Consider the following 23,998-nt stretch of genomic DNA (forward strand, 5'->3'; position numbering starts at 1 on the left):
CCCACCAACACGCTCCCCTCCCCAACTCTTTCCCCCTGCAGCTCCGCGAACACCCTCTCTACCTTCCGACCCAACCGCTGCTTCCCCCCCACCCCCCCACCACCACCCCCCCCCCCCCACCCCCCACCATCTCCGAGGGTCTTACCAGACAGACGAGTGGGGTCACAAAACTCCAACACCACTTCATCAAAGGGAGGGGCTGGTATCCCACCATGCACGCGACGTCAAGCATGAAACGGTCTGCTCCTGTAACGAGAGGATGGGGAGAGGGGGGGAGGGCGTTAGGGGAGCGGAAAAGGTTAAAAGGAAAGAGTCCTCGAAGCAGAATGCCTGGAACGGGAGCTGGAGTGAGGCCACTCAGCCCCTCCAACCTGCTCCCCCCCTCATTCTATCAGATCCGATTGCCTCCTCAACTCCACTTTCTGTCCCTCTCCCCTCATAACCCTCGACAACCATCACACACCTGACTTGTGCCTTGTAGATGGTGGACAGGCTTTGGCGGGGGAGTCAGGAGGTGAGTTACTCTCCGCAGGATTCCCAGCCTCTGACCTGCTCTGGGAGCCACAGGATTTATATGGCTGGGTCCAGTTTTTTTTATTCATTGGTGGGTCATGGGCATCGCTGGCTGGGCCAGCATTTATTGCCCATCCCTAGTTGCCCTTGAGAAGGTGGTGGTGAGCTGCCTTCTTGAATCGCTACAGTCCATGTTCTGTGGGTTGACCCACAATGCCGTTAGGGAGGGAATTCCAGGATTTTGATCCAGCAACTGTGAAGGAACGGCGATATATTTCCAAGTCAGGATGGTGAGTGGCTTGGAGGGAAACTTGCAGGTGGTGGGGTCCCCATGTATCTGCTGCCCTTGTCCTGCTAGATGGAAGTGGTCATGGGTTTGGAAGGTGCTGTCTAAGGATCTCTGGTGAATTGCTACAGTGCATCTTGTAGACGGTACACACTGCTGCCGCTGAGCGTCGGTGGTGGAGGGAGTGACTGTTTGCAGATGTGGTTCAGTTTCTGCTCAATGGTGACCCCCAGGATGTTGATAGTGGGGGGGGATTCAGCGATGGGAATGCCAGTGAATGTCAAGGGGAGATGGTTGGATCCTCTCTTGTTGGAGATGGTCATTGCCTGGCGCTTGTGTGGTGTGAATGTTGGGTGGCACAGTGGTTAGCGCTGCTGCCTCACAGCGCCAAGGACCCGGGTTCGATTCCCGGGTCACTGTCTGCACAGAGTCTGCACGTTCTCCCCGTGTCTGCGTGGGTTTCCCCCGGGTGCTCCGGTTTCCTCCCACAGTCTGAAAAATGTGCGGGTTAGGTGGACTGGCCCGAACAGGCGCCGGAGTGTGGCGACTGGGAGAATTTCACAGTAACTTCATTGCAGTGTTAATGGAAGCCTTACTTGTGACTAATAAATAAACTTTAAACTTTACTCGCCACTTGTCAGCCCGAGCCTGGATATTGTCCGGGTCTCGCTGCATTTGGACACGGGCTGCTTCAGTATCTGAGGAGTGGCGAATGGTGCTGAACACTGTGCAGTCAGCAGCGAACATCCCCACTCCTGACCTTCTGATGGAGGGAAGGTCATTGATGAAGCAGCTGAAGATGGCTGGGGCCTCGGACACGACCCTGGGGAACCCCTGCGGACTGACTGAAAGAAAAACGCAGAAAGGGGTACTCACCATAAACCCACGCCACCACTACACACTCCCAGAAAGCTTGCCACAGTAAAGTCATCCCACTTGCTGAGTAATAGTCGAAGATCTGGAAGATGTACATCCCACTCTGTGTGCGTGACGGGAAGGTCGTTGAGAGGTCAATCCTTAAGGTCAGCCTTCGTCCCCCACCGCGCGCGCACCCTCCCTCCCCCACCCCAAACGTTCCCCTCCCCCCACCAACTGTGTCTTGACCCGCTGTGCGGCCCACAGAAAGGTCAGCCAATCAGGCGCCGCCCTTTAAGGTCAAGTTTAGCTTCTCCCTTTGCCCCTTCCCCTCTGACCCCCGCACCCCGATTGGTCAACCAATTGTCTGTCAAGTGGTGAGGTCAATGTAGGGGGAGTTCAGAGGTCAGGGAGAGGGAGGGCGTGCGTGGAGAGGGCCCTGTGGGCGGGGGGGGGGAGGGGGGGCGGGGGGGGGCGTGGTTGTTGGGTGAGAGAATTTAAGAGGTTCACGTCTTCCAAAAAAAAGTTTGGATTTTCTGTTCCCGCCGCCGTGGTAACCTTCTCTCCCCCCCCACCTCACGTGACATCCTCCATCCAGCACCTTCGCTCACATTGGCCCATCTCTCTCCTCTATTGCTGGTGTTTTGTATCTTTCCCGCAGCTTACCTCCCCACCTGGCCTGGTATCAAGGGCACACGGCGAGGGGGGGGTGGTGAATCACGCGGGGGGAGGGGGGGGGAGGGGAGGGGATTGTGATGACGTGGGGAAAGCGGGGAAAGGTCGCCAAGCCGCCACTGAGTTACTGCTCTCAAATAGCAACAGCTGCCCTCAAGGCGGGATGGGGGGTGGTGGGGGTGAGAGGTCAAAGTGCGCGCACTCCAACATGGTGGCAGCGGTGAGGGGGCCCGGCTTACCTGTGTCACCATGGCGAGGTCGATGATGAAACTGAGGCCGATGCAGATGGCCACCGCCACCTCCCGCTGGTATTTGAAGTAATACTTGGAGGGGAAAAGGTCCACGATCCCGGTCACAAATCCCTCGACTCCGACAAACTGGGGAGACAGGAAAGGCGGGAGAGCGGTGAATGGCCATCGGAGTCTCCCCATCCCCTCCATCCCCCATGACAGCAGACAACCCAACTCTCCTCAGTCCCCCGCAAACCCCACAACTGCCCACGAAGGTCCATTGGCTACGGGTTTAATGGCCAACATGAGCTCCCCTCACCCCTCCACCGCAGTAACACATCCCCACTCTGCCTCACGGGAGGGCATGTCAGACAGAAACTGATCCCGAGACTTAGAAGGAGATATCAGGGACAGGCAACCAAAAGCTCAGTCAAAGAGGCTGGTTTTTAAGGAGCGTCTTAAAGGAGGAGAGAGAGAGACACACACAGAGAGGGAGAATCAGAGAGAGAGACAGAGAGAGAGAGAGACAATGAGAGAGAGAGAGAGACAGGGAGAGAGAGAGACAGAGAGACAGAGACAGAGAGAGAGACACACAGAGAGAGAGAGAGATAGAGACAGAGAGAGGAGACAGAGAGAGAGGGAGAGAGAGAGCGAGAAAGAGAGAGAGAGAGACAGGAGAGAGACAGAGAGAGAGAGAGAGAAATAGATAGAGAGAGAGACAGAGAGAGAGAAACAGAGAGAGAGAGACAGAGAGAGAGAAACAGTCGTGAATGTAGCCCAGTCCATCACACAAACCGCCTCCCATCCATTGACTCTGTCTACACTTCCCGCTGCCTCGGAAAGGTAGCCAGCATAATTAAGGACCCCACACACTTATATACATAAGTCTGAGGTCACGTACCGACCGACTTAAGAACAGCTTCTTTCCTGCTGCTGTCAGACTTTTGAATGGACCTACCTCGCATTAAGTTGATCTTTCTCTACACCCTAGCTATGGCTGTAACACTACATTGTGTACTCGTTTCCTTCTCTATGAATGGTATGCTTTGTCTGTATCGCGCGCAAGAAACAATACTTTTCACTGGATGCTAATACATGTGACAATAATAAATCAAATCACATCAGTGAGATAGAAAGGGAGAGAGACAGAGAGAGAGAGAGACAGAGAGAGACAGAGAGCGAGACACAGAGAGAGAGAGAGAGAGAGAGAGAGACAGACAGAGAGAGACAGAGAGCGAGACAGAGAGAGAGTGAGACAGAGAGAGAGTGAGACAGAGAGAGAGTGAGACAAGAGAGAGAGTGAGACAAGAGAGAGAGTGAGACAGAGAGAGAGTGAGACAGAGAGAGAGTGAGACAGAGAGAGAGTGAGACAGAGAGAGAGTGAGACAGAGAGAGAGTGAGACAGAGAGTGAGACAGAGAGAGTGAGACAGAGAGAGAGTGAGACAGAGAGAGAGTGAGACAGAGAGAGAGTGAGACAGAGAGAGAGAGTGAGACAGAGAGAGAGAGTGAGACAGAGAGAGAGAGTGAGACAGAGAGAGAGAGTGAGACAGAGAGAGAGAGTGAGACAGAGAGAGAGAGTGAGTCAGAGAAAGAGACAGACAGAGAAAGAGACAGAGAGACAGGGAGAGAAACACAGAGAGCGACAGAGAGAGAGAGAGACAGAGAGCTAGACAGACAGAGAGAGACAGAGACAGAGAGAGAAAAAGAGAGTCAGTGAGGTAGAGAGGTTTAGGGAGGAAATTCCAAAGCTTAGGGCCCCCCAGGCAGCTGAAGGCACGGCCGCCAATGGTGGAGCGATGGGAATCGAGGGATGCTCAAGAGGCTGGAATTGGAGGAGCGCAGAGATCTCAGAGGGTTGTAGGAGGTTACAGAGATAGGGAGGGTTGTAGGGGCTGGAGGAGGTTACAGAGATAGGGAGGATTGTAGGGGCTGGAGGAGGTTACAGAGATAGGGAGGATTGTAGGGGCTGGAGGAGGTTACAGAGATAGGGAGGATTGTAGGGGCTGGAGGAGGTTACAGAGATAGGGAGGGTTGTAGGAGCTGGAGGAGGTTACAGAGATAGGGAAGGTTGTAGGGGCTGGAGGAGGTTACAGAGATAGGGAGGGTTGTAGGGGCTGGAGGAGGTTACAGAGATAGGGAGGGTTGTAGGAGTTGGAGGAGGCTAGTGATAGGGAGTGTTGTAGGGGCTGGAGGAGGTTACAGAGATAGGGAGGGTTGTAGGGGCTGGAGGAGGTTACAGAGATAGGGAGGGTTGTAGGGGCTGGAGGAGGTTACAGAGATAGGGAGGATTGTAGGGGCTGGAGGAGGTTACAGAGATAAGGGGGGGTTGGCGAGAAGGGGTTGGAAAGCGAGGGTGTGAATTTGGAAATGGAAGTGTTACTGGACTGGGAGGCAGTGTGGGTCAGCGAGCCCGGGGGGACGGGGGCGGGGGGGGGGGGGGGGGGGGGGGTGATGGGGAAATGGGATTGGGTTCTGGTTCACAGCTTGTCTTGTTGTGATTTGAACTCTGATCTCGGAGTTGGTTTAAATTGCAGATTGCTGCAGATCTGGAATCATTTGCCTTTGCTGCTATAAACTTGGATTTGTAATCTTATCTTTTTACCACCCGTTTTTCGTCCTTGCCCTGAGTTTCTAACCTCTCAGTCACATGAGAAACTCTGAGTCACATGAATCACATGAGAACTCTGATAGAATGAATATAAACGCAAGTTTGGAAAGGTTGAACAGGTCTTATCGAAGGCGGCCTGATTGAGGCCTTTAAAATGATAGAGGGAGTTTTGATAGGGTTGAAGTTGATAAGAATGTGTGTACGTGTGTGTGTGTGTGTGCGTGTCCATGTATGTGTGTGTGTGTGCACATGTGTGCATGGCAGGGGGTGGGGGAGACCTAGGAGACCTGGTCACTAATAAATCCAAGGGGGGGGGAATTGAGGAGAAGGTTCTTTATCCAGAGAGTGGGGAGAGTGTGGAAGTCGCTCCCACAGGGAGTGGTTGAGGTGAATCCAGTAGATGTGTTTGGGGCAGGGGAGGAAGCTGGATAAACACATAAGGGGGAAAGGAATAGAAGGAAATGGGGGATGGGGGCGTGGGAGGAGGCTGATGGGGGGGGGCAGAAAAACAGGCACAGAGCAGAGGGGCCGAATGGCCCATTTCTGAGGTTGTGTATGCTATCTCGGGTGTGGGAAATAGCCCAATAGTTAATAGGGTTTGCGGGAGGAGAGTTAGAAAGGGGATGAGTCGCTTATTAAATCTAACAAACAAACAAAGAAAAAGGCCAGCATCGATTTTCAAAGACCTGAATGCATATTTTGAGGGCACGTTACATATGAACATTATGCATTCAACACCAGAGTTCAGCTTGAAAAATGAAGCAAATTGAACATTACGTCACGGCAGTAAGGAAGTTAGCACAAATGGATGAATTTGGACAGATACAGATCAGCCCTGGGGGGGGGGGGGGGGGGGGGGGGTGAGAGACCCTCACAGTGAGTGGAAGTCTAACAAAAATGAGAAACTGGCGCCAAAGAAAGCGATAGGTGCGTGTCAGAATGCGGAAAGCGTGAAGCATCAGCTGGAGCATATGTCTGGCCGGGCAGACCAGGGCATAGGTTATGCTGAGAGACAGGTCTGAGCCAGAAGAGCTGGACAATCGCAGTCAAAGGGCGGGATGTAGATACTGCGGAGGGCCGCACACCCAGTGTGGGGAAAGCAGTGTTTGGATGCAGTGGGTGCAGCATCATTTTGCTGACAAGTTCTTGGCCATGAAGAATCGCGAAACAAGCTGATGCAGAAGGCCACTGGAGAGTTTTCAGCAAAGGAGTTCGGATGAAGAACCAATACAACGGGTTGGTACAGTCAGGTCCACGGGTAAGAGTGGCTGCTGCCGTGAGATTTGATTTGATTTATTATTGTCACATGTATTAGCATATAGTGAAAAGCTTTGTCTCTTGCACGCTATACAGACAAAGCATACCGTTCATAGAGAAGAAGAGGGTGCAGAATGTAGTGTTACAGTCACAGCTAGGGGTGTAGAGAAAGATCAACTTAATGCAAGGTAGGTCCATTCAAAAGTCTGACAGCAGCAGGGAAGAAGCTGTTCTTGAGTCGGTTGGTACGTGACCTCAGATTTTTGTATCTTTTCCCCGAAGGCAGAAGGTGGAAGAGAGAATGTCCGGGGTGTGTGGGGTCCTTGATTATGCTGGCTGCTTTTCCGAGTCAGCAGGAAGTGTAGACGGAGTCAATGGATGGGAGGCTGGTTTGAGTGATGGACTGGGCTTCGTTCACGACCCTTTGTGGTTTCTTGCGGTCTTGGGCAGAGCAGGAGCCCCAGACCGAGCTGTGATACAACCAGAAAGAATGCTTTTTATGGTGCATCTGTAAAAGTTGGTGAGAGTTGTCGCCGACATGCCAAATTTCCTTCGTCTTCTGAGAAAGTAGAGGTGTTGGTGGGGCTTTCTTAACTATAGTGTCGGCATGGGGGGGACCAGGACAGGTTGTTGGTGATCTGGACACCTATAAACCTGAAGCTCTCGAGCATAGAGGGGGAGTGCTGAGGGGACAGGAAATGCCAGACATGATGCTCCTGCGTCTGGCAACAAAACGACCGTTGCAGATCTGCCCGCGGTGGCTCACCTTGGCAATTTGATAACAAAGTTCTCGGAGGTCAGAGTGAGGCCGTGTCACAGAACCATTAGGGCTTTGCAGGAGGCCATTTGGTCCATCGCGTCTGGCACTGGCCCTCCAAATCATGACAATGCCATTCCCCTGCCTTTTCCCTGTACCCCCCCCGAACCCCCGCTGTACCCCCCCGTACTCTCCCAGTAGCCCCCCCCCGTACCCACCCCGTACCCCACCTCCCCGTACCTCCCCCTGTACCCACTGCCACCCCCACCTCACGAATTTGAACATCCCTATCAAATCTTCTCCTCCCCAAGGAGAACTGTCCCAATCTCTCCTCGCAACTGAAGATTCTCTTCCCATTTTTTAAGTTTATTTATTGGTGTCACAAGTAGGCTTACATTAACACTGCAATGAAGTTACTGTGAAAATCCCAGAGTCGCCACTGTCCGGCGCCTGTTCGGGTACAGTGAGGGAGAATTTAGCACGGCCAATCCACCTAACCAGCACGTCTTTCGGACTGTGGGAGGAAACCGGAGCACCCGGAGGAAACCCACGCAGACACGGGGAGAAGGTGCAGACTCTGCACAGACGGTGACCCGAGCCGGGAATCGAAGCTGGGTCCCTGGCGCTGTGAGGCAGCAGTGCTAACCACCGCGTCTCCGTTTGCTAACGTCTTCTGCGCTCTCTCTCCCCGATGTGTTTGCGAAACTTACACCAACAGAGCACAGAGTTCTGAGAACCCAGCGAAATGGTAAGAGGAGGATCGAGAGTCCCAGAGGGGAGATGGGACACAGCAAATTGGTCGGAGCAAGTCTAAAGCTCGGAACAGGTAACACTGAACGCGTGATTCACAACGAGTCGCAATGCACAAAACCACCAGCGTCGGAACAGATCCCGGAGCAGGACAAAGGTGATCTTATGGGGTTTGGGTTAATCTCCTGTCAGGAAGTCAGAATGAAAGGTATATTGGATGAGAGGAGAAACTGATTAGTATTTAGCTGGACTGAGGACTTGTGAGACGGCGATTAGATTAGCAGCAAGCGTGAAACAGATACTCATCTTAAGTAAAGTGGAGACTGGCCATCTCAGCGCCTGGGATTGTAGCCAAGGTCAGTTGTAAAGCAGGGCACTCTCCGAGAGAGAGTCAAGCTGTTCTGAGGGAAGTCTGTCTGTGTCAGATCCCATAACTTTCTACTCTAAACCAGAAGAAAGGTTACCTCAATGAAAGCTACTGATCCTGCCTGCTGATTATAACTATAGCCAAATTTGCAGATGACACAAAAATAGGTGGACAGTAATTTGCAGTAAGGAAATAAGAACCTTACAAATGGATATAAATAGGTTAGGAGAGTGGGCCAGAATGCGGCAGATAGAGTTTAACGTGGATAAGTGTGAGGAGGTCATGCATTTCGGTCGGAAAAATGGGAAGGCGACTTATTATCTAAATGGGGAGAGACTTCGGGGCGTTCTGGTGCAGAGGGATCTGGGTGTCCTTGTTCATGAGTCACAGAAAACTAACATGCAGGTACAGCAGATAATAAAGAAAGCGAATGAAATGTGGGCTTTTATAGCTAAAGGAATAGAATATAAAGGTGAGGAAGTATTGTTGCAACAATACAAGGCATTGGTGCGACCGCACCTGGAGTATTGTGCACAGTTTTGGTCCCCGTATTCGAGGAAAGATGTCGTGGGATTGGAGGCAGTTCAGAGGAGGTTCACTAGATTGATTCCAGAGATGAGGGGGTTTGCCGTGTGAAGAGAGATTGAACAGTTTGGGCCGATACTCTCTGGAATTTAGAAGAATTCTAAATTGAGGTATACAAGATGATAAAAGGTATGGATAAAGTAGACGTGGAGCGGATGCTTCCTCTTGTGGGGCATTCTCGGACGAGAGGTCATAGTCTTAAAATAAGGGGTATCAAATTTAAAACAGAGAGAAACTACTTCTCCCAAAGGGTTGTGAATCTGTGGAATTCGCTGCCCCAAAGAGCGGAGGATGCTGGGACAGTGAGTAAATTTAAGGAGGAGTTAGACAGATTTTTAATTGGTGATGGGGTTGAAGGGTTATTGGGGAGAAGGCAGGAAAATGGGGATGAGGAGCATATCAGATATGATCGAATGGCGGAGCGGACTCAATGGGCCGAATGGCCTCATTCTGCTCCTATACCTTATAAACTTATTTGCTGGATTTAGCGCATTAAAACCTATGGGATGTTGTTTTGGGGAAGGTGTATTCTCAGAGTTTAGGAAAGTAGATCGATTTGGATTTGGGGAAAATTTAAGTATATCATCTGGGTAACCATTAGTGTACTTAATTGTAAGTTTTTTTTCTACTTGTTGCGCGTTTTAAAGTTTAATAAACTTTTTTGTTATTTGAATGCCTTACAACAAGACTGATCCCATTTCTTCACTGGCTTTGATCTATTCAATCGCTGAACTAAGTCATTAAGAACCGACGTTCCACAATTCTCTTCCAGGATTTGGGAAGCCCTCGCATTGAACATCAATGGGATTCCCAACACTACCAGCAGACTATTATCTAGAGTCATAGAGTTTTACCGCACAGGGGGAAGGCAGTGGCATCGTGGTATTGTCACTGGCCCAGTAATCCCAAGACCCAGAGCAAGATCTGGGGACCCAGGTTTGAATCCTGGCACGGCAAGAAAGTGAAATTTGAATTCAGTTTTTAAAAAAAAAAGGAAACCTGGAATTAAAATTAAGGTGGCTGTGAAACGATTGTCGTTTTAAAAAAAAAACCATCTGGTTCACCAGTGCGAAGGAAATCTACCTTTTCTATCGATGGGGGCTGGAGTATAGAAACATAGAAGATAGGAGAAAGAGGAGGCCATTCGGCCCTTCGAGCCTGCCCCTCCACGATAATGGCTGCTCATCCAACTCAATAGCCTAATCCTGCTCTCTCCCCATAACCTTTGATCCCTTTCGCCCCCAAGTGCTATATCCAGCCGCCTCTTGAATACATTCAATGTTTTGGCATCAACTGAGGTAATGAATTCCACAGACTCACCACTCTTTGGGTGAAGAAATGTCCCCTCACCTCCGTCCTAAATGGTCAACCCTGAATCCTCAGACTGTGACCCCTGGTTCTGGACACCCCCCACCATCAGGGAACATCCTCCCTGCATCTACCCTGTCTAGTCCTGTTAGAATTTTATAAGTCTCTGTGAGATCCTCCCCTCATTCGTCTGAACTCCAGCAAAAACAATCCTAATCTAGTCAATCTCTCCTCATACATCAGTCCCGCCATCTCCGGAATCAGCCTGGTAAACCTTCGCTGCACTCCCTCGCGAGCAAGAACATCCTTCCTCAGAAAAGGAGACCAAAACTGCACACAGTACCCCAAGTGTGGCCTCACCAAGGCCCTGTATAATTGCAACAACACATCCCTCGCTCCTGTACTCGAAACCTCTCGCTATGAAGGCCAGCGTACCATTTGCCTTCTTTACCACCTGCTGCACCTGCATGCTTACCTTCAGAGACTGGGATACGAGGACACCCAGGTCCCGCTGCACACTCCCCTCTCCCAATTTACAGCCATTCAGGTAGTAACCTGCCTTCTTGTTCTTGCTTCCAAAGTGAATAACCTCACACTTATCCAAATTTTACTGCGTCTGCCATTGATTAGCCCACTCACCCAACCTGTCCCGATCATGCTGAAGGATCTCTGCATCCTCGTCACACTTCACCCTCCCACCCAACTTGGTATCATCTGCAAACTTTGAGATGTTACGTTTTGTTCCCTCATCCAAATCATTCATATATATGAATAGCTGGAGTCCCAGCACTGATCCCTGTGGCACCCCGCTAGTTACTGCCTTATAAAAGTAAAGAGGTGTTGCTGCAACTTTGCAAGGTAGCAGTGAGGCCAGATTTGGAATACCGTGGCCAATTTTGGTCCCCTGATTTAAGGCAAGATATATTATCATTGGAGGAAGTGCAGGTGAGGTTTAACTAGGATGATCCTAGGTATAGAGGGACTGAGCTATACAGTACAGAGAAAGGCCTTTCGGCCCATTGAGTCTGTGCCGGTCTAAGGCAAACCACCCAACTATTGGGCATGAACCAATAGGCAAGATGTGGTCCTGGGACGCAGAGCGAGAAACGGCATTTGCCACGATTGCCGGGCACTGATGGTATGAGTGGCAAAGTCACCTTATGGCGTAACGCCAGACGGGCCTAGGAGCCTCTCTGGATGTCGCCAAAGCTGGTCACACTTATGGCAAGCAGAACGGTGCTACGCCCGGGTGGAGGCTGACTCCCTGGCACATTGTTTTTGTTTGGAACGCGAGCACTTTCACATGGATCCGCCCGGGCGCGGTGATGTAACTATGGAGTCCACCCAGGCGGGGGAGGAGGGGGGGCCTCCGAAACACCCTTCGCAAACCGCCGTACCCTTCACTTTGAAACAACTGCCAAGGACGCTACTCTACTTCACCAAGAGGGAAGCTGAGGAGGCGACAGCCTAGTGGTATTATCGCTACACTATTAATCCAGAAACTCAGCTAATGTTCTGGGGGACCCGGGTTCGAATCCCGCCACGGCAGATGGTGGAATTTGAATTCATTAAAAATAATAAATATCTGGAATTAAGAATCTACCGATGACCAGGAAACCATTGTCGATTGTCGGAAAAACCCATCTGGTTCACTAATGTCCTTTAGGGAAGGAAATCTGCCATCCTTACCCAGTCTGGCCTACATGTGACTCCAGAGCCACAGCAATGTGGTTGACTCTCAACTGCCCTCGGGCAACTAGGGATGGGCAATAAATGCCGGCCAGCCAGCGACGCCCGTGTCCCACGGATGAATAAAAAAAAGCTACAACAGAGTGTGACATTTTCCAGGTTCCACCAGCGGCAGCAGTTAAGACATGTTCCGGCAGCCATCGGAGACACTGACTCTGACAAAGCACCTCACTCAAGTCAATCTTCGATTCGACGAGAAGCAGTGATGGAACATAGAAAATAGGGGCAGGAGGAGGCCATTCGGCCCTTCGAGCCTGCTCTGCCATTCAATATAAGAACATAAGAAATAGGAGCAGGAGTAGGCCATCTAGCCCCTCGAGCCTGCCCCGCCATTCAATAAGATCATGGCTGATCTGACGTGGATCAGTACCACTTACCCGCCTGATCCCCATAACCCTTAATTCCCTTACCGATCAGGAATCCATCCATCCGCGCTTTAAACATATTCAGCGAGGTAGCCTCCACCACCTCAGTGGGCAGAGAATTCCAGAGATTATGGATTATGATTATGAATATGATCATGGCTGATCCTCTATGTCAAAGCCACTCCCCGCTCTCTCCCCATACCCCTGGATCGCTTTAGAGTCTCGAAATCTATTGATTTCCTTCTTAAATATATTCAGTGATTTGGCCTCCACAGCTTTCTGTGGGAGAGAATTCCACAGGCTCACCACCCTCTGAGTGAAGAAATTTCTCCTCATCTCAGTCCTAAATGGCCCACTCTGTATCCTGAGACTGGGACCCCTTGTTCTAGACCCCTAGCCAGAGGAAACAACATTCCTGCACCCAGTCTGTCCAGCCCTGTCAGAACTTTATACACTTCAATGAGATCCCTTCACATTTTTCTAAATCCCAGTGAATACAGGCTCGGTCGACCTGATCTCTCCTTGTAGGATAATCCTGCCATCCCAGGGATAAATCCCAGTGAATACAGGCCCGATCGACCCGATCTCTCCCCGTACGACAATCCTGCCATCCCAGGGATAAATCCCAGTGAATGCAGGCCCGGTCGACCCAATCTCTCCTCGTAGGACAATCCTGCCATCCCAGGGATAAATCCCAGTGAATACAGGCCCGGTCGACCCAATCTCTCCCCGTAGGACAATCCTGCCATCCCAGGGATAAGTCCCAGTGAATACAGGCCTGGTCGACCCGATCTCTCCCCATAGGACAATCCTGCCATCCCAGGGATAAATCCCAGTGAATACAGGCTCGGTCGACCCGATCTCTCCCCGTAGGACAATCCTGCCATCCCAGGGATAAATCCCAGTGAATACAGGCTCGGTCGACCCGATCTCTCCCCGTACGACAATCCTGCCATCCCAGGGATAAATCCCAGTGAATACAGGCTCGGTCGACCCGATCTCTCCCCGTACGACAATCCTGCCATCCTAGGAATCAGTCTGGTGAACTTTCGCTGCTCTCCCTCTGTGGCAAGTATGTCCTTTCTTAGATAAGACGACCAAAACTGCACACAATACTCCGGGTGTGGTCTCACTAAGGCCCTGTACAGCTGCAGTCAGACATCCCTGCTCCTGTACTCGAGTCCTCTCGCAATGAGGGCCAACATATCGTTTGAAAAAGATGGTTTGAGGAAATCAAGGACACATCCTGTGGTCACGAGAGGAGATTGGGCATGCCCAGATGGAATGACGTACCAAGGTGGCATCACGCACAAGCAAAATATAGCCATCACCCCTCAGATGAGAGAGGAGAGGAGGGAGGCTGAAGCCTTTCCCCGCAAGATATCGAGGAACTGAGTCGACTCTGAGAAAGGCAAGGGATAAGCTTTACTAGCCAAACATGAAATTAACGACCACACTGGTCAGTGTGGTGCGTGTAACAAGTGCCAAGCTAAAGAACCACTGATGACACATGACATCCCAGACAGACCAGTATGGCAGGAACTGATTATCTCGCCACTAGTGGGTGACTATTCTGACGACTGGGAGCTAAGCCAGCTGACCTCGATGATGAAGTGAGAGCTCCTGAAAGCCCGCTTCAGTTGGTAGCCGTTTGTGACGAGTGACAGTGGCCCTCGGTTCACAAGCGAAGAATTCAGCCGATTCTCAGAGGATCGTGGTGGGAGGGATTCGCTGCCACATATCGTCTCCACACTATCCCCAGTTGGAAGGGAATGGCTGAGGCGGCGGTGGAAATCGCCAAGGAGACCCGTCAACAAATCGAGCAAATCAAGCACACACGGACGCGAGGCAAGACTCGAGTAGAGAAACGCACCGACAGAAGGCAGGGAATAGTAGTCCTGTCCAGAGACTGATGTCACGCTGCACGAAACAGCTTTTGAAGCCAGCAGTAACAGGCATGGGGGAAAAGTAAAAATCTAACCATCTCCCCTTGACATTCAATGGCATTCCCATCGCTGAATCCCCCCCACTATCAACATCCTGGGGGTCACCATTGAGCAGAAACTGAACTGGACCCAGCCATATAAATACTGTGGCTCCCAGAGCAGGTCAGAGGCTGGGAATCCTGCGGAGAGTAACTCACCTCCTGACTCCCCCCAAAGCCTGTCCACCATCGACAAGGCACAAGTCAGGAGTGTGATGGAATACTCTCCCACTCGCCTGGATGAGCGCGGCTCCGACAACACTCGAGAAGCTCGACACCATCCGGGACAAAGCAGCCCCCCCCCCCGCTCGATCGACACGCTAACCCCCCACCCTCAACATTCACTCCCTCCACCACCGACGCACGGCGGCAACACAAGCAAAATATAGCCATCACTCCTCAGATGAGAGGACAGGCGGGAGGCTGAAGCCTTTCTACAAGATGCACCACAGCGACTCGCCAAGGCTGCTTCGACAGCGCCGCCCAAACTCGCCACCTCTACCCCCTAGAAGGACAAGGGCAGCAGACGCCATGGGGAACACCCACCACCTGCAAGTTCCTCCCCTGCAAGCCCCCACCCCACACACACACACACACCATCCTGACTTGGAAATATATCGGCCATTCCTTCACTGTGTCTGGGTCAAAATCCTGGAACTCCCTCCCTAACAGCACTGTGGGTGTACCTACACCACCCGGGACTGCAGCGGGTTCAAGGTGGCAGCTCACCCACCACCTTCTCGAGGGGGGGGGGGGGGGGAGATGGAGGATAAATGCTAGACCTGGCCAGCGAAGCCCACATTCATAAATAGATTTTTAAAAATGTTCCAACAGTGAGAAAACCGATCCAAGATGGCGCCAGATCGAGGTGACTTCTTCTAAGCTGCGCCCAGTATACCTTCTAATTCTATCTTTTATTCTCATTCTGCGCTTCTCAAACTTTATTCCAACTCTTTTAAACTCACTAGCAATGTTTTAATTCGATCTCTTACAGATTTGGCGCACTAAGTTGATCTGAGTAACACTGCATTCTGCACTCTCTCCTTTCCTTCTCTATGAACGGTATGCTTTGTCTGTATAGCGCGCAAGAAACAATACTTTTCACTGTATCCCAATACATGTGACAATAATAAATCAAATCAAATCTTCACAGCAATCGGGTTGGTCGGAGGGGAGGGAGCTCACTCGCTTAATGAAGTACAAAAGGGCGGCACGGTAGCACAGTGGTTAGCACTGCTGCCTCACAGCTCCAGGGTCCCGGGTTCGATTCCCGGCTCGGGTCACTGTCTGTGTGGAGTTTGCACATTCTCCTCGTGTCTGCGTGGGTTTCCTCCGGGTGCTCCGGTTTCCTCCCACAGTCCAAAGATGTGTGGGTTAGGTTGATTGGCCAGGTTAAAAAAAAAAAAATTGCCCCTTAGAGTCCTGGGATGTGCAGGTTAGAGGGATTAGTGGGTAAATATGTGGGGGTGGGATTGTGGTCGGTGCAGACTCGATGGGCCGAATGGCCTCCTTCTGCACTGTAGGGTTTCTATGATTCTATGAAAACTCACATCGATTCCAGAGGCCCACATGTCCCCCGCAACGTGATGGAACAACAACTGTCACCACGGCAACAGGAGCCATGGGAACAACACTCTCTGGACAAAGTACCTCCCCCTGACCAATGTCAAGGAGCACGTCTTCCATTGGGAGACCTGCATAGCTGGAGGACCAAACCAGTTGTTAATGCATGAGAAACAGTGGGTAACTTGGGGAACTCACAGTCACACAGGGTCGAGCATGCAAATGCATCTTTGGTCCGCTCAGAGAGAAAAAGGGGCTGGTTGTATTCTTTTTGGGGGTTTTGGGAATGCTACCTTGTTCTGCATGACTAACTAGCTCGTCATAGTCATCTGACTCTGCCACGAGTCCACCCCTGAACACAGACATCTTAAGGTCAGTCGAATAAAGCCTCTAATAGAAACACACACTGATGAAATGCAGCTGTAGTTATAATTGCATCAATCAAGAGCTAAACATCCCAAAATATTGCGTAACTAGGGACAGAGGGAGGGACAAATTCCACAACCTCCCACCCCGGCCCCCTGAGATCTTGGGTCACGACTCATCAGTTCGAGGTTACGAACCTTCCCGGGTTGCGAACGCACCCTTCAGAGTTACGAACCTTGCTGCCCACCCCCAATCAACACCTCGCCCAGGCCGGCCCATGTTCGCCAATCGCACCCCCTCCAACCGTACCACCGACTCCCGCTGACAACCTTACCAGACTGCCCAGTCCAAGGAGCAGCAGCATGATGAAGAAGAGGGCAGCCCAAACTTGGGGCAAAGGCATCAGGGTCACAGCCTTTGGGTAGGCAATGAAGGCCAAACCAGGTCCTGGAAAAGAGCACACCAACCGTTCAGTCATTATTGCAAGAGAACAGAGGGTCAATGCTGGATAACTTGGGGAACTCACAGTCACACATGATCATGCATGAAGGCGGGGGGGGGGGGGAACAGGAACAGGAGGAAGCCCATTTAGCCCCTCTTGAGCCTGTCACACAGGAACAGGAGGAGGCCACTCAGCCCCCTTCTCGAGCCTGTTACACAGGAACAGGAGGAGGCCATTCAGCCCCTCTCCAGCCTGTTACACAGGAATAGGAGGAGGCTATTCAGCCCTCTCTCTCTCGAGCCTGTTACACTGGAACAGGAGGAGGCCCATTCAGCCCCCTTCTCGAGCCTGTTACACAGGAACAGGAGGAGGCCATTCAGCCCCTCTCCAGCCTGTGACACAGGAATAGGAGGAGGCCATTCAGCCCTCTCTCTTTCGAGCCTGTTACACTGGAACAGGAGGAGGCCATTCAGCCCCTCTCTCGAGCCTGTTACACAGGTACAGGAGGAGGCCATTTCAGACCCTCAGAGCATGAAGAAACAGGGGGATATATTGGGGAAATCTATGCCAAGGTGCTCTGCCCACTTACCTGATTCTGCCACCTCAGAGATATCCACTCCTCGTTCCTGCGCCATGAATCCCAAGATGGAGAAGACAACGAACCCGGCGAAGAAACTGGTCCCACTGTTCACCAAGGCCAGTATGAAGGCATCCCTAAGATAAGGTACAGCACGGGGTTAGATACAGAGTAAAGCTCCCTCTACACTGTCCCCATCAAACACTCCTAGGACAGGGACAGCACAGGGTTAGATACAGAGTAAAGCTCCCTCTACACTGTCCCCATCAAACACTCCCAGGACAGGTACAGCACGGGGTTAGATACAGAGTAAAGCTCCCTCTACACTGTCCCCCATCAAACACTGCCAGGACAGGTACTGCACGGGGTTAGATACAGAGTAAAGCTCCCTCTACATTGTCCCCATCAAACACTCCCAGGACAGGTACAGCACGGGGTTAGATACAGAGTAAAGCTCCCTCTACACTGTCCCCTATCAAACACTCCCAGGACAGGTACAGCACGGGGTTAGATACAGAGTAAAGCACCCTTTACACTGTCCCCATCAAACACTCCCAGGACAGGTACAGCACGGGGTTAGATACAGAGTAAAGCTCCCTCTACACTGCCCCCATCAAACGCTCCCAGGACAGGTACAGCACGGGGTTAGTTACAGAATAAAGCACCCTTTACACTGTCCCCATCAAACACTCCCAGGACAGGTACAGCACGGGGTTAGATACAGAGTAAAGCTCCCTCTACACTGTCCCCATCAAACACTCCCAGGACAGGTACAGCACGGGGTTAGATACAGAGTCAAGCTCCCTCTACACTGTCCCCATCAAACACTCCCAGGACAGGTACAGCACGCGGTTAGATACAGAGTAAAGCTCCCTCTACACTGTCCCCATCAAACACTCCCAGGACAGGTACAGCACGGGGTTCGATACAGAGTAAAGCTCCCTCTACACTGTCCCCATCAAACACGGTAAGAAGTCTCACAACACCAGGTTAAAGTCCAACAGGTTTATTTGGTAGCAAGTACCATAAGCTTTCGGAGCACTGCTCCTTCGTCAGATGGAGTGGAAATGTGCTCTGAAACAGTGCAAACAGACAAAATCAAGTTGCAGAATACTGATTAGAATGCGAATCCTACAGCCAGCCAGGTCTTAAAGGTACAGACAATGTGGGCGGAGGGAACATTAAACAGAGGTTAAAGAAATGTGTATTGTCTCCAGACAGAACAGCTAGTGATTTTGTCTGTTTGCACTGTTTCAGAGCACATTTCCACTCCATCTGACGAAGGAGCAGTGCTCCGAAAGCTTATGGTATTTGCTACCAAATAAACCTTTTGGACTTTAACCTGGTGTTGTGAGACTTCTTACTGTGTTCACCCTAGTCCACCGCCGGCAACTACACACCATCAAACACTCCCAGGACAGGTACAGCACGGGGTTAGATACAGAGTAAAGCTCCCTCTACACTGTCCCCATCAAACACTCCCAGGACAGATACAGCACGGGGTTAGATACAGAGTAAAGCTCCCTCTACACTGTCCCCATCAAACACTCCCAGGACAGATACAGTGCGGGGTTAGATACAGAGTAAAGCTCCCTCTACACTGTCCCCATCAAACACTCCCAGGACAGATACAGTGCGGGGTTAGATACAGAGTAAAGCTCCCTCTACACTGTCCCCATCAAACACTCCCAGGACAGATACAGCACGGGGTTAGATACAGAGTAAAGCTCCCTCTACACTGTCCCCATCAAACACTCCCAGGACAGGTACAGCACGGGGTTAGATACAGAGTAAAGCTCCCTCTACACTGTCCCCATCAAACACTCCCAGGACAGGTACAGCACGGGATAGATACAGAGTAAAGCTCCCCTCTACACTGTCCCCATCAAACACTCCCAGGACAGATACAGAGCGGGGTTAGACACAGTTGTTGAAGTCACTGTGGGAGCCAGAAGTTTGCTTCAGAACATGCCGTGCGATAGCGGGTCTCAGTACGGGATGATTTGTGTACAAATGCAATGCCCCACCCAGGTGAATAGCTGCAAAAACCTCTGAGATTTCTAAACTGGCTGGTTTAGCTTTGTGGGGGCGGGATGTGATGGTGCATCGGGAGTGAGGGGTGGATGGGAGAGGTTAGGGGTTGCCAAGTTTGGAGGCCTTCGAGGTTGGTGGGGGAGAAGGGGGGGGCGGTAGGCTTCCCTTGATGGCATTCCCACTTCACCAGGACAGGGATCTGTGTCTGCCGCCTTTTGGGAGGGTGGGGGAGGGCTGGCACTCCAGCGGAAGAGGGCATTGGGGAAGGCAATGGGTCCACTCACCCCACCCTGTTGCGATGTTGGGTAGAGTTACTGTAGATTGGGAGGTAGGGAGTTAGTGTTTGTAACATTGTAAAATGCTCAGGGGGAGACAGCATCGCAAGGTCCCGTTAAAAGGCGGCGCTTTTTCTGTGCTTAGAGATTTAAAATGTGAGTACACTGAGAGCCCAAACTGAAACATTTGTATCGAAAGGCCAAGCAGCAGGGTTACCAAGACAACAGGCTTTTGAATTCAGCCAATCAATTTGAATCAGGCACTTAGATACCAAGAACCTGTTAAATTTAAATCCGCTGGTTTTGACAACCTCGGACCAATCCTATTGTGGGAAATCTTGATTTGCCATCACGGGTATAAAAGAAGGGGGCAGCGGGACACTCGAGAGAGAGAGAGAGAATCGCTGGCTCCCATAGCTTCATCTATGTCTTAGAGATAATTTTGAGAGACAGGATCTACAGGCATTTAGAGATGCAAGGACTGATTGGGGACAGTCAGCATGGTTTTGAGTGGAAAATCATGTCTCACAAATTTGATTGAGTTTCTTGAAGGGGTAACCAAGAAGGTAGATGAGGGTAGTGCAGTTGATGTTGTCTACATGGACTTTAGCAAAGCCTTTGACAAGATACTGCATGGTAGGTTGTTGCATAAGGTTAAATCTCACGGGATCCAGGGTGAGGTACCCAAATGGATACAAAATTGGCTTCATGACAGAAGCCAGAGGGTGGTTGTAGAGAGTTGTTTTTCAAACTGGAGGCCTGTGACCAGCGGTGTGCCTCAGGGATCAGTGCTGGGCCCACTGTTATTTGTCATTTATATTAATGATTTGGATGAGAATATAGGGGGCATGGTTAGTAAGTTTGCAGATGACACCAAGATTGATGGCATAGTGGACAGTGAAGAAAGTTATCTCCGATTGCAACGGGATCTTGATCAATTGGGCCAGTGGGCTGACGAATGGCAGATGGAGTTTAATTCAGACAAATGCAAGGTGATGCATTTTGGTAGATTGAACCAGGGCAGGACTTACTCAGTTAATGGTAGGGCGTTGGGGAGAGTTACAGAACAAAGAGATCTAGGGGTACATGTTCATAGCTCCTTGAAAGTGGAGTCACAGATGGACAGAGTGGTGAAGAAGGCATTCGGCATGCTTGGTTTCATCAGTCAGAACATTGAATACAGGAGTTGGGACGTCTTGTTGAAGTTGTACAAGACATTGGTAAGGCCACACTTGGAATACTGTGTGCAGTTCTGGTCACCCAATTATAGAAAGGATATTATTAAACTAGAAAGAGTGCAGAAAAGATTTTACCGGGATGCTACCGGGACTTGATGGTTTGGGTTATAAGGAGAGGCTGGATAGACTGGGACTTTTTCTCTGGAGCGTCGGAGGCTGAGGGGTGATCTTATAGAGGTCTATAAAATAATGAGGGGCACAGATCAGCTAGTTAGTCAATATCTTTTCCCAAAGGTAGAGGAGTCTAAAACTAGAGGGCATAGGTTTAAGGTGAGAGGGGAGAGATACAAAAGTGTCCAGAGGGACAATTTTTTCACACAGAGGGTGGTGAGTGTTTGGAACAAGCTGCCAGAGGTAGTAGTAGAGGCGGGTACAATTTTATCTTTTAAAAAGCATTTGGACAGTTACATGGGTACGATGGGTATAGAGGGATATGGGCCAAATGCGGCCAATTGGGACTCGCTTAGGGGTTTAAAAAAAAGGGCGGCATGGACAAATCGGGCCGAAGGGCCTGTTTCCATGCTGTAAACCTCTATGACTCTATAATTAGCAAAGGAAATAAAGAAGAAAGAAGTTCCAGACAGAAGAATCAACAGAGAGGGCCCAGAAGATTCCGGAAGACACAAAACTTGGTTGTAATTTAGAGAGAAAATAAATTCTATTTTTATTCGTGAGTGGAATTTGTATTTATTTGAACAGTATACCATTAGAATCTTGTTTTATATGGGAATAGTTAATTGTTAGAAGGGATTTATTCGGTTTGTTAATAGTTTAGATAGTTTGTTCACTTAGTTAGATAAATAAGTAGTTACATGTTGATTTTGAGAGTGTTAGGGATTTATTCTGTATTTAACCACTAGAAGGCGCTGAAGAGCAGGTCGCACCACTTCACACACACTTTTTACAGATTATCGGGCGAGGTATTCCTCTTTGGGTCTTTCAATGTTAGTTCTCGGGGGGGGGAGGGGTTACAACAACCCCCCCCCCCCCCCCCCCCACCCCTCCCATCCCTCTGCCTCATGCTCCCCTCCAACGCCACCAACCACTCCTGCCGCCACTATCCCACCCCCGCGCCCTGACTTCAGGCCTTACTTGTAACAATCATTGTGGAACTGGTTATAGCTGCCCAGAGCCGTCAGAGCACCCAAGCCAATAGCGTACGAGAAGAAGATCTGTGTGCCCGCGTCGATCCAGACCTGCAGGGTGGGACGCATGAGGATGGAGTGAGGCCAACACAGTCGAACAGCTCCCCACAATGCACCCTCTCCCCCAGGCTCACGGTTTTGCATTAACCCCCTCCCAGTCACCCCCAAAATAATGGGTGCCCGTTATTGCAGACGGAGACGAATGACAATTAGCTATTTGACTGCGGTGGGAAGCACAGCTTGGCAGTACAGGCCAACACCATCGCCGTCACCGTGATAGCGCTGGGTGGTGATCAGCAGGTAGGAACTCCTGGCTGATTTTTACCACCTCCCACTCCCCACTCCCTCCCCAAGATCTCCTCAATACTGAGGGCAAACTCTTGCTGTGTGCAAAATGGCCGTTGTGGCCTAAGGAGACATCAACAACACACGACACCAGGAGTTGAGGAGGCAGGGTTTTATCAAGCAGCCTTCCAGAATGCTCCAGAGGATAGCCCAGGAGCTCCACCCCCATGGAGCCACCCTCGGCCTACTTGCCTGCGCTTCGCCCAGCTTCGCCCAATCCGGTTGCAAGTAGTAGATGATGCCTTGGAGAGCCCCTGGTAGGGTGACACCCCGTACCAGCAAGATGATGAGGATGATGTAGGGGAAGGTGGCCGTAAAATAGACAACCTGCAACAAGAGAGAATGGGAGTGAAAGGAATGCAGCTCATTCTTTGCTATTCAACTACAGCGGTCATCACAAACCTTTCCCAATCGCCCACCCAACTTGTCAATCACAACTCAGTTGCGTTCACCTCTGGCTTCAAGTTTCAAGCTCCCCATTCCAGAGATTTTCAGCCCAGCATCCAGGCTGGACATGCCCTCTCTGCCCCTCTGTCACTTCTGAGGGAGCGCCGCACTGTGGGAGGGTCAGTGCTGAGGGAGCGCCGCACTGTGGGAGGGTCAGTGCTGAGGGGGCGCCGCACTGTGGGAGGGTCAGTGCTGAGGGAGCGCCGCACTGTGGGAGGGTCAGTGCTGAGGGAGCGCCGCACTGTGGGAGGGTCAGTGCTGAGGGAGCGCCGCACTGTGGGAGGGTCAGTGCTGAGGGAGCGCCGCACTGTGGGAGGGTCAGTGCTGAGGGAGCGCCGCACTGTGGGAGGGTCAGTGCTGAGGGAGCGCCGCACTGTGGGAGGGTCAGTGCTGAGGGAGCGCCGCACTGTGGGAGGGTCAGTGCTGAGGGAGCGCCGCACTGTGGGAGTGTCAGTGCTGAGGGAGCGCCGCACTGTCAGAGGGTCAGTGCTGAGGGAGCGCCGCACTGTGGGAGGGTCAGTGCTGAGGGAGCGCCGCACTGTCGGAGCGAAGTTTGTGGGATCATGCTGTGCGCAAACTGCCATTTTCTACCTCACAAGTGTGCCTCCCATAGACCATCGAACACAGGAAATGAGATTGTGACTGATCTGATGTGGGAATCCTCAGCTTCACCGTCCCGCCTTTGGGTCCATTGGGACTGTGTACAGTGGGAGTGAATGGGAAGGGGTTTGGGATTGGGATTGTGTATAGTGGGAGTGCCCGGGAAGGGGTCTTGGTCCATTGGGATTGTGTACAGTGGGAGTTAACGGGAAGGGATTTGGGATTGGGATTGTGTACAGTGGGAGTGAATGGGAAGGGGTATGGGTCCATTGGAATTGTGTGGAGTGGGAGTGAACGGGAAGGGGTTTGGGATTGGGATTGTGTACAGTGAGAGTGAAAGGGAAAGGATTTGGGTCCATTGTGATTGTGTACATTGGGAGTGAATGGGAAGGGGTTTGCGTCCATTGGGATTGTGTACAGTGGGAGTGAACGGGAAGGGGTTTGGGTCCATTGGGATTGTGTACAGTGGGAGTCAATGGGAAGGGGTTTGGGTCCATTGTGATTGTGTACATTGGGAGTGAATGGGAAGGGGTTTGCGTCCATTGGGATTGTGTACATTGGGAGTGAATGGGAAGGGGTTTGGGTCCATTGGGATTGTGTACAGTGGGAGTGAATGGGAAGGGGTTTGCGTCCATTGGGATTGTGCACAGTGGGATTGAATGGGAAGAAGTTTGGG

At 51.2% G+C, this 23,998-nt stretch overlaps 1 protein-coding gene across 1 annotated transcript in view; it reads right to left on the reverse strand.

Annotated features, from left to right (window-relative positions):
• Nucleotides 1-144: 144 nt before the first annotated feature.
• The window catches only part of LOC144487702 (creatine transporter-like), a 63,280-nt gene continuing 39,426 nt past the window's right edge, over nt 145-23,998 (reverse strand). Inside the window, exons 5-10 of the mRNA XM_078205785.1 lie at nt 22,468-22,602; nt 21,878-21,981; nt 17,251-17,375; nt 16,554-16,666; nt 2,569-2,706; nt 145-246 (exon numbers count right to left, since the gene is read on the reverse strand). Of these exons, the coding sequence (XP_078061911.1) occupies nt 187-246; nt 2,569-2,706; nt 16,554-16,666; nt 17,251-17,375; nt 21,878-21,981; nt 22,468-22,602 (675 nt within the window). The 3' untranslated portion in view covers nt 145-186. The remainder of the gene's footprint in view (nt 247-2,568; nt 2,707-16,553; nt 16,667-17,250; nt 17,376-21,877; nt 21,982-22,467; nt 22,603-23,998) is intronic.

This window comes from Mustelus asterias, unplaced genomic scaffold, assembly GCF_964213995.1.
Source record: "Mustelus asterias unplaced genomic scaffold, sMusAst1.hap1.1 HAP1_SCAFFOLD_984, whole genome shotgun sequence".
Classification (NCBI taxonomy): Eukaryota; Metazoa; Chordata; class Chondrichthyes; order Carcharhiniformes; family Triakidae; genus Mustelus; species Mustelus asterias.